At 43.7% G+C, this 11,575-nt stretch overlaps 1 protein-coding gene across 1 annotated transcript; it reads right to left on the bottom strand.

Moving 5' to 3' along the window:
- Positions 1–5,364: 5,364 nt before the first annotated feature.
- bend3 (BEN domain containing 3) lies at positions 5,365–11,256 on the bottom strand (the record flags this gene model as incomplete). Its single annotated transcript, XM_080537800.1, has 3 exons — positions 5,365–7,611; positions 7,962–8,158; positions 11,205–11,256. The coding sequence occupies 3 exons, from the start codon at positions 11,254–11,256 to the stop codon at positions 5,365–5,367; spliced, it is 2,496 nt and encodes an 831-aa protein (XP_080393926.1).
- Positions 11,257–11,575: the final 319 nt, after the last annotated feature.

The raw sequence follows: 11,575 nt of genomic DNA, 5'->3' as shown, positions 1-11,575 counted from the left end.
AATTGCTCCCAGTGAGCGGGCCAGCGCCTTGCATGGTAGCTTGCCGCCATTGGTGTGTGAATGGGTGAATGAGAGGCGTATGTACGTGAATGTAAAGCGCTTTGGATAAAGGCTCTATTTAAGTGCAGTCCGTTTACTGTTTAAATGTGGGGAACAAAGTAAGATATTTGGGTCACATCATCAGGAATGATCTGTGATGACGACGATGTGCAGCGCCAGTGTTGCAAACTGTACACACAAGCCAGTATGCTAGCACGCAAGTTTCATATGTGTACAGGTGATGTCAAAACAGCCCTTTTTAGAGCCCTCTGGTGGTGCAGCTACAGTAAAGCAACAATGAAAAGGCTTCAGGCGGCATTTAATGACGCATTCAGAATCTTGCTCAAGCTCCCTAGATGGACAAGTGCAAGTCACATGTTTGTGAGTAGTAATGTTCCCACCTTTCTTGCTGTATTGAGGAATTTTATGTACAAATTGGTGTCGATTAATTGTTTTATTTTATTTTATCATAATGGTCTTAACTGAGTCCACAAGGTACTCCTCTTGTTTTTGGAAACATTGGAACAATGTCTGTATGTATTTGAATCACTGTGGACTTGTGAACTGCAATGATTATATTTGTGTTGTTGTCCTCGTATTGTATTTTATTCTTTTTTTATACTGATATGGACCTGTGTGTCTGAAATAAAGAATACTGATATGGACCTGTGTGTCTGAAATAAAGTTACATTGAACAGCGAGGCAGGTTAGGAGCTTCTCGTGAATAATGCAGAAAGAATTTGCACAGAATCTAAAGAAATGTCACTAGGCTATCCTTCTGTAACAGTCATTGATTCTAATAGGGCATACATGATTAAAGGTCAAACAAAATAAATATGATCATTGACTTGATTCTATTCGGTTGTTAAGTCGTGACGTGTTTCCGGGTCCAACGTTGGCTGAGGCGCTCTCTTCGAAATGCCGCAGTAATGATAATAATTCATTATATTTATATAGCGCTTTTCCGAGGCTCAAAGACGCTGACAATATGGGAAAAACGGGAAAGTGCTGTGTCCCTTGTTGTATGAATAGATCCAAGTCTAAAAAACGATTGAACTGTCGTTCTACCACTTTAGTACACTGGTACTCTGGTGCGGGGAATTTTTTATTTGGACCCGGAAATGGCTAAACGTCACGTCAGACTTAACAACCGAATTGAGTGATCCAGACTGAGACTAAAGCAGCAATGTCAATACTATGCGGGACCCAGTGTAAGATGAAGATGCTAAAAGTAAAATGCCACATTGTCAACTGATTTTATTACAAATAGTTAACATGATATGTTGCCATGATAGGATACATTTTTATAATACAAACTTCTATAAGAAGGTATAACACATAGCTATTAAAAACAGTGGTGCTACAATGCTACAACAAATTTGCAATGGAAAAAAGAGAAACATCACCAGTTTGTCATCCATCGTTGTGATCATCAGTGGAGGCTGGTGACTTGAAACACGTGAGAGGATGGGAGATTTGACAGATAGGCGCATTGACGGCACCTCATAAAACATTTTTTAATGTGTAACGCTTGTTTCAAACATTGTCTAATAAAAGTTATTTTAACATAAAACGCTTATTTAAGACATTTATACTCAGATATTATGGGGAAAGGGTTAATCTAGGTTCTACAGCTGAGCCATGTGCAGGACCCATCATGGAGGGATGAGGAGCTAAACCTTTCCACTCAGGGCAGGAGAGGATTTGACTTATGAAGACAGATGTGTTTGAGTGTGTGATTGACCCTACATACAATAATGATAAGAACTGTAACAGGGTTACTCAGTGCTGGGAGAGGAAACATCAGTGCCCCAGGGGATGAGGGACATGGGACACGACCAGGGGATGAGGGACATGACCAGGGGATGAGGGACATGACCAGGGGATGAGGGACATGACCAGGGGATGAGGGACATGGGACATGACCAGGGGATGAGGGACATGACCAGGGGATGAGGGACATGGGACATGACATGGGGATGAGGGACATGACTTCAGTTTATGACAGGAGAGGGTTGACTTAACTGAACTGATATTCTAAACTAAATATGTAACAAAACTAAAACAGATTTTTTTTCCTCTTACTAAATATATACACTGCAAGCACAATTATTAGGCAAGTGAGTATTCTGACCTTGTCATTATTTCTATGCACATTTTACAACTCCTCCAAACCATATAAACTTGAATGCTCATTGGGTTTCATAATTTTCAGGTGATATGTATTTGTGTAATGGTGGAAAGCGTGGCCTTAAGTGATTAACACCTTATTAACGTGTGCATAATTATTAGGCAGCTTCATTACCTCAGGTAGAATAGGCCCCAAAAAAGTCTTTTTGACAAGTCAAAAATTGTAAAATGCCTTTCAGACAGATGCAACACTCTTGCTCGGCATGAAGCTACCAGGAAGCCATTATCTCCAGTAACGCCAACGGACTTGGAGTGTCCAGAAGTACAAGGTGTTAAGTGCTCTGAGAAAAGGCCAAGGGAAAAAAACACGACCACCAGTGAATAAGATTCACAAGTTGAAACATCAAGATTGGGCCAAGAAAAACCTGAAGACATATTTTTCAAAGGTTTTATGGACAGATTAAATGAGAGTGACTCTCGATGGACCAGATGGAGGGGCCCGTGGCTGGATCACTAACAGACACACAGTTAGGCGCCAGCCTGTCAGGCGCCAGCTAGGTAGAGGAGGGGTGCTGGGCTGGGCTGCTATCATTAATGGTGAGCTAGCTGGACTGAAAATCAACTCCTAAACCTACTGCCAGTTTCTGGAATTCTTCAATCAGTGGTACAGGAAGAAGTCTGCAGCATTCTAGAAGGCCATGATCTTTATGCAGGACAATGCTCCATCACATGCATCCAAGTACTCCACTACTTGGCTAGCCAGCAAAGGCCTCAAAGATGACTGAATAATGACCTGGCCCCCTTCCTCACCTGACTTATATCCTATTGAATCCTATTGGGCGACTTCTCAAACGTCAGATTTACAGTGAGGGAAGACAATACACCTCTTTGAAGAGCATTTGGGAGGCTGTGGTTGCTGCTTCAGCGAAGTTGACAGACTCCATGGATGGAAGGCACATGGCAGTTATTGAAAGGACGGGGGGCTATTATTGGTCACTGAATATGTTCATATGAAAGGCCACATTTATATTGAAAGGCCAAAAATGTTATTTAATTGTCATTTTGTGTTAGTTATTTGTTATACTTATTTTTTTTTTAAAGTAGAATAAACAAGTGAGATGGAAAAAAATATGTTTGTAATTTAGTTGCCTAATAATTCTGTACACATATATTCCCCTGAGACAGACAAGAATCACTTCTCCTTTGTTAAACATTCAGGTTTGAGGTTCAGTAACATTTTGGATTGACTGAGAGCATTGTATTTGTTCAGCAATAAAATTTATCCTGAGCGATACAATTTGCCTAATAATTGTGGACGCAGTGTATGTGTCAAAAGTAAAATTTGTCTCTCAATAAATCAGAACGTTGTTTCATAAAGAACTCAGTCAGTGAAGTCAGTGAACTACAGGGCCACAGGTAAGTACTGGTACAGTAAATACATGTTTTCTTATTTAGGCACTATACTACAAACATACTACAAACATTTGTATTTGAAATAACAATAATGAGGTTTTAGTAGTAGAGATAGAGATTCTCACCTTCTAATTGATGGTATTTGTGTACATATTGGTTTCATAATTTAGAAATGACTAAACGTCTAACATTTTATACATCGTCCCCCGATTTCAGGGCACCAAAAATGAATGGGACAATATACAGCATGCCACCTCATCTGTGAAACATGGTGGAGGGGGTGCGATGGTTTAGGCATGTATAGCTGCCCCAACTATACTAACTTGTCTTAATTCCTCCAAATGAATTGGATGGTGCTTCATCATACAGTAAGAAAATGACCCAAAACACACACCATAGCTACTACAGAGTTTTTCAGGATAAAAAAGCAAAAGCACCTGGCAAAGCATCACCAAAGAGACCCAACGTCTGGTGGGGTCAATGGGTCACAGACTTCAGGCAGTTATTGCATGGAAAGGACTATAGGCCAAATACTAAACATTAGTGCTTCATTTGGACATTATATTAATCTGTCCCATTACTTTTGGTACCCTGAAATAGGGAGGCTAATTATAAAAGTGTTGTAATTGATGAATGGTTACACCAACATGGTCAAAAAGACCATATGCCAAAAGAAGAACAAATGCTTCACTGTCCCATTACTGGCACAGGGGACTGCAGCTAACCTATAAAAACACACACACGGGTGCCCCGCGGTGGTGTAGCGGTCTAAGCACTGGCCACTAGTGCAAGCTGCCCACCGGGGACTGGGATCGAATCCCAGCTCGCCAGATCCGGATATGGCTGGGGCACACACGGGGAGCGGCATATTGGGCGGCCGCTCCCGAGGGCGGTATAGGAGTATTTCCGGACAAGGATCCGTCGCGCAACAGCGCCCCCGGGGTGCCGGAATAACGGTGCTGGGCTCGAGGAGCCAGTCAGCTAGTCTGCCTGGCGGCCTCCTCTGGGACTGCCGGCCACGGGGTCGTGCGGCGGATCCTTCGCAATAGGCAGGGGATAATTGGATGCTAGGTTGGGTTCAATTGGCTACCAAATTGGGTGAAAAAGGGATAAAATCTAAAAATAAAAATAAAAAACGCACACACACACACACACACACACAAAACACTTGCTAGCTTATGATTTGATTGAATGGTCAGGATGTTAGTTTGCCATATTTGGTACATTGAAGTGAAAAAACAACAAAAAACACACTAATGAATGGGGCTTATGGAGCAGTGAGGAAGACCATAAACTGATATTTCCTCTGACTGGAACCACCGTTGAGAAAAAGTGGTCATTCAATCTATTTGAAGTGTGTGAGATATTTTTGTGCATTTTGTGCAGATGTAACAGTTTCTGTCCAGAAGGGAGAACCATCCTTTACCTCAACGGACCACCAGCCTCCACTGATGCCTATCCATCTTGTGATTGTGAACTACTGCTTTTGTAATATTTACATAGTCATTGTTTTTAAGGCTGCAATAGCTTATATTAACAGGGAACGTGAGATTAGCTATAACAATATTGTTTTGGCATATAAATAACTTAAACTACACTACCTAATGCTGTAGTTAAAATTACCAATACATCCAAGAAGATAATGATGCGAAGCCAGTTTTAATAAGCTGGCCTCTTTCTACACAGGACAGTGTGTAAAGATCCCACTACGCTATTCTGCTCACGTAATTGTGCAAATAGTTTCAATAAAGATAAATGTTGCTCATCAGCCCAGCTCTGTGACTAGGACACAGTACTTGATCTCTTGGCCTTCTTCAGTATGTCACACTTCTTACGGTTGGGCCGCCTGCAGCGCTCGTCGATGCTTGGCACACATTCGTAGTGCCACACCTCCTCCATCTTCTCCACCGGGTACACGGCCTCCACGTAGTGCCGGATAAGCCGGAGACGCAGCGGGTCCAGCTGCCTCTTGTTGCATGCGCCTGAGTGGTTATACTGGAGCCGCAGGTTCTCCTGGGTGAAGAGCTCGGGGAAGAGGCGCACCAGTAGGCGGGCTGCAAAGTTCCCCACAGAGAGACTCTGCTGGACAATCTCCCGCACCTCTGTGTCTGAGAGCAGGTAGATCGAAGGCACAGGGAAGTCTGGTATAGACACAGTCAATTCTTCCAGGGGGATCTTGCAGAAGTCTTTGCTACTTTTCTCCGGGGGTAGTGGGGGGATCTCAAAGTCTTCCTTCAAGTGCTCAACATTGGGCTGGTTCACTTGGCAAGCGGATAGAAAGTCTCCGGGCTCTTGCTGCTCTGACTCCGGGGCGTAGACTTTGCGTTGCTGCTGGTAGGACCTCCTCTGTTCCGTGTCCCTTCGCCTACACCGCTCGTCCAGTTTACCCACAAACTCCAGGGTCCACACCCTGTCGTTCTTGGCGCGCGGATAGAGCAATTGTACGTAGTGGCGGATCAGGTTAACCCGGTCAGGATCCAGCTGTTTCTTCCCGAGGGAACCGCTGGAATTGTAATGCTTCCGTGCGTTCTCATAGGTGAAGAGCTCGGGGAACATCAGGACCAACAGGCGAGAGGCAAAGTTCCCGATGGACAAGCTACAATCATAGTTGTTCCTCAGTTGTTCCTTGGTGAGCAGATACTCCTGAGGGACAGTGAAATCTGGTAGCGGTATCTCAAGCTTGTCGAAATCGACTGGCACGAGCAAGGATTTTTTGGACCTGCGACCGGATCTCTCATAATCACACAAGTCACTGATCTTGATGATGGAGACATCGTCGGGAATGCTTGTGGAGTCATAGCTCTCAGAGTCATTGTTTTCAGGCTCGCTGCCATTGCCGTTACTGTGAGAACCCTCTGGTATTTCCTCCATGTGCTGGACACACACTTGTAGCCAACTATCCTCTGGGACATCAGGAAAATTTGCCTCCATGTACTTCCGAATGATCTCTATCCTGTGAGAGTCCAGGATCATTTTTCCCACACTACCAAATCCTCTATGTCCCTCTGTCATTTTCCCCTCCTCAGGGAAAAGTCGATTCACAAGAAAAATCACAAAGTCTTCAGGGGAAGAGAATTCATCAAGATCCTCTCTCTCCTGATCCTGAAACGCAAGGTCCGACATAACCGTGTTGTGCTGGCCATTGGAGTCTAGTGAGAGGTCTTCATCTTCTCCCACCTCGTTTATGAAATGGCATGTTTGGTTCCTCTCAGACTTAATACCACGGCCTGTGATAGTCTGTTTCCCACAAGACTGCCCACTCTCCATATCCTTCTGGGCCCAGAAGCGATTAAAGAAGTCATTAACCTGTAATAGGCATTCATCCTGCCAAATGTTGTTGTTCTTAACTAGAGGGAAGCATACCTCCACGTAGTTGCGTATGAGCTGCAGATGGAGGGAGTCCAAAGTTCTCTTGCTGGCAATGCAGCCATGGGTGCACTCCTTGGCTTTAAACAGCTCAGGGAACAGCTGCACCAGCAGTCGACAACCCAACTCCCCAGCACTGGATGTCTGCTCCATCAGCTGACTCAGCTCCTCGCTTGTCAATAGGTACTCTGGCGGAGGCTGGAACTCAGTAGCCATCTCCGAGGGTTTGATCTGCTTTTTAATGCGAGTCACCTCCAGGGAAAGTAGATCCACCTTGCTGTGCAGCTGTGTCATGCTCGAGTTCAGCGTGTTGAGGATGAAGAACATCTTCTCAATCAAGGGGTAAAGATTTGTGTCCGTTGAAGACATGGACCCTGCCCCCACGGCAGGGAAAGGTTCACTTCGGTTGTGCTCCTCTGTGTTGACCAACCTCGGAGATAAAAGGCTTTTGTAGGTGAGCCGTACTTCTCCCTCATGCTGAGCATGTTGGTCAAGGCTCGGTGTGACCCTCTTCTCTGTGATTCTGTGAGAGATGCTATAGAGAGGCTTCCTGTAAGAGGCGATGGTCTTCCCCTGGCCAGGGTCCTTTTCTACAGTTGTTGTCGGGGAGAGGGGTTGAGGTTTAGTCTCTTCAGCCAATTTCCCCAGCAAGTGCTGCTGTGCCTGCAGGGACCAAAACAACATTCACTTGTTATTGCTTACAGTCATAACTTTATGATATAAAAATGGAAAGCTAAGAAATACGTACGGATGAAACTTAACCACGTAACCCCATCTATACATTTTTGGTTGAATACTATTATTATTAAGTTCAATCATGAGGCAGGGTTCGACAGTAACGCCGTTTTACTTGCCCGGAGCAAGTAAAACATTCGCCGGGTTTGTTTGCGGGAGCCCGACGACGCTGCGTCGATCTAGCAGCGTCGTCGTGCTCGCGCAAACAAACCCAGCAAATGTTTTACTTGCTCCGGGCACCCTGTGGAACCCTGTGAGGTATTATGAGGTTCATTTACCTCTTTGGTGACTCTAACTCTCTTGCTGTTGCTGGACTGGTCCAATTCAGCATTTTGAATGTCAAAGCCCATCTCAGCCGCAGTACGTTTACTGGTGGCCTCAGACGTTCCCAGGGACCATCCTCCAGGTTCTTCAGTTGGCTCACAAACAGCACAGTCCTCCGTCTCCTTTTTAACGTCTTGAACGGGTTTTCTCTCTGCACAGAACTCTTCAAGTTAAATTCATTCATCAAAATATTGTAGTGTATTGTTTCACAGGTGTGTGGATGCACCTAAATGATTTAATGATGCAACATTACAGTTGGCTGTCAGGTGATTACATTTTTAAATGTATTATTTGTTCCAATCATTTCGTTTATCTTCCGATTATTATACCATCAGACAACAGGATATTATATAATCATAATTTATTTCACCAGTTAACATGATTATCTGTATCCATTAGTCAGGCCTAATGAAATCTGTCAATTTGAGGGCGTGATCTGGATTGATTTGGATCGCAAGGCTGTTGTCTGCAACAAGTCAAATGGATAGGACAAGTAAAATGTACCGTCAATAGGGCTGTCCCTAACGACTATTTTTCTAACGATTAATCTAGCGATTATTTTTCCGGTTAGTCGATTACTCTAACGACTAGTGTAACGATTAGTCTAACGATATTTTTTTTTACTGTTCGATTAATGTATCACTTAATTTTCCCCAAAATAATGGCTGTATTGTCTCTCTCTGTTTAACAGTGTCTTTGTAAAGCACTCTGGGTAATAGCTGCTGCTCTTATAAAACAAAGCAGCGTGTGACATGCACATTACTCAGACGGCCGCCCCTTTAAATGATCAGCTGATGTATGGGGGCTGTCTGTGGGCCTGCAATTAAACACAGACACCTTTAATTCGGCGACCTGCTACTACTACTACTGTAACTGCCTCTGTCAAACAGCCCCAGACACAGGGCAGACTCACTGCTATGTTTAGCCAACTTGAATGCCAACATGGCCATCAGGGTTTTTCCTGGCTCAAAATGAGGCGGAGGTGGTACCAGTGGTGTTTGACATCGGGGGGGCCCATGAAGCAGGGCTGTTTGGGGGTCCTTAAACATCAAACACTTAATTTCTTGCATTCTGGTGAATTGATATGCACCAATTTGTGCCCTTTCTGCATCAATTTATGGTGGAAATGTCATTATTTATGTAAAGGAAAACACAATATTCAGGCACCAGATGACCATTCAAAATATAATATAATATAATGCAATATAAGGCTCTCAGGCATTCTGTACTTTCAAATATGTATTCTCCTTGAGCAGTCAACATACTATCAATTATTTCGCTAGCAAAAACGAAAGCTAACTTATTTGCAAAACAGCGCCCCCGCCACCACGTCGGCGCAGTGCCGCTATTGCAGTTAGAAATGCTGCTATGTTATGATTAGCTAAATTGATGCTAACGTAGCATGCGAGCTACGAGCTAGATAACGTAGGTGCGATCACCACAATGACAATAGGCTACCGTAGCTAGCCAGCTACATAGCTAACGTTACTAACACCAGAAGACAAGACATACAAACTGTGGTGAGCTACATTGCTTGTGTAACATTAGCTAGTAGCCTCCTCCATGTTTCCACTGGTCGCAGCCATGTTGTTTATTTGCGACGCACCGACGCACATTACGCAAGTCGACGTATTGACGTAGTCGATTACGTCGACGCGTCGTCCCAGCCCTAACCGTCAACCAATCAATTTTAGGCTTTGGAAGACTAACACAGTGGATGACCGAATAATGCTCACCATAATTAAGAAACCCCCCAAAATAACTGTCCCACAGATCAGGAACACTCTCCAGGAGGCAGGCGTGAATGTGTCTGAGAATATCATCCGCAGAATCACCGGCTGATCTACAGAGGCTTCACTGCAAGATGCAAACCACTAGTTATCCTCAAAAAGGATGGTCAGGTTACAGTTTGCTAAAAAGTAGCAAAAACATCTGCAGAGGTCTGGAAAAAGGTCTTGTGGACAGATAAGATGAATATTATCATCAGACCAAATACTAAACATAAGTGTTTTATTTGGACATTATATGATCTTTTTCATTACTTTTGGAGCCCTGTATGTTTAAAAAAGTTGATGTATAGAGCTAAAAGACGACAAGTGCTTCCTCTTTCCAATACTTACAGGGGAAACTGTATTTGGTTCCTGCAAACAGCTAGTTGCAGTTGTACTTCTCCCTCAGTCTTTCCGAATAAGAGTAGCATTTTCTAGCACAGTCTAACTTCGCAATATTGTAGCCGACTACAACAATGGCTTGGCAAACTCCAAGCGAATTGAACAGCAACAAAAAAAGTTTAACCTGTTTCAAAGTAATCTGTTATAATCCCCATTTCGGTTTTATTCTTGATTATATACGTGATGCTTTTTAGACAGTGCTGGGTTGTCGTTGTTGATCTATCTTTGTGTTGTGGGCGCATAAGAAGAAATCTAAAAAGTTGGTCCAATGTTTTTGTTGTTGGGGGGGAGGGGATGGTTTTAGGATTCAACCTTGTGGGTTTCGCTCAGTTTGTCCATCCACCAGTGAATGTTGCATCATTATTAAGTCAGTTTAAGCCTGGTACACACATAAAGATAATCTGGCCGATTTTGGCCCGATTTCCCCCCTTCCGACCAAGGACAGCAAACGCCTGATTATCGGATGGCTCTAAAGATTATCCTACAAGATTATCCTGTGGTGTGAGGTGTGTTATGAGTTGTCCCGACAATCTGCTCGGAAATTGGTCGGGGCCGACGATCGTAAATATTAAAGGTGTTCAATATTAACGATCAAAAATTGTGTGGCCGACTCCCGAGTCCGATTGTGACGTGGATGGAATGTGGCCAATCAAGAAGCGAGCTGACTGACGCGTCTTCTTTTCGTTCTTCTGCACTTTATTTGCCCTGTCGCACATGGCTGCCTCGTACAGGTCAGTCAGGGTACTGCTACCCTGATCACGCGAGATTTCTGGCTTGGGGGACGAGACTCTAGTCTAGACTATCCTAGGACAGATCTTTATGTGTGTGGTGTGCTGTATTGGGAATATCGGAGCACACCACACACAATACAATCAAAACTTTCAATCCATTTCGATTTTTTTATCTTCATGTGTGGGGTCTGTCTCAGATAAAAAAATCTGTTAAGATTTAGAAAATCTTTCTGTGTGTACCAGGCTTAAGCTGTAGGAGCGGTCCAGAGACTGTAGGAGTGGTCCAGAGACTTACCTCTCTCAAGCATTTCTCCATCCGAGTGTTCCCCATGCTCAGAGGAATTCATATCCTAGAGAGAAATCAGAGACAAACAATAGTCAAGTAGTCAATCAATGATACAGCCTTGTCCTTGCAATTCACATCATCTTGATATGGACTTTAATGTTCTGAAAAAATGACCGTGCCGACTTGGAGACCAAAATACCAGTCCCCGTCACACATATATAGTCTTCTCCCTTGAATAGATCTGTCATACACCACAAGCCACATCAGAAGCAACTTTTGATTTTAAGCAAGCACACAGTCAGTGAATACGTGAATCAGATGTGACATGGAGTCTTCATGTCATGACGACGAGGCCCATTAACAGAATTCAAAAGAATGAA

Source organism: Nansenia antarctica (genome assembly GCF_963989245.1).
Source record: "Nansenia antarctica genome assembly, chromosome: 8".
In the NCBI taxonomy this organism is placed as follows: domain Eukaryota; kingdom Metazoa; phylum Chordata; class Actinopteri; order Argentiniformes; family Microstomatidae; genus Nansenia; species Nansenia antarctica.
The sequence above is the reverse complement of the archived record's forward strand: the minus strand, read 5'-3'. Positions and strand labels throughout refer to the sequence as shown.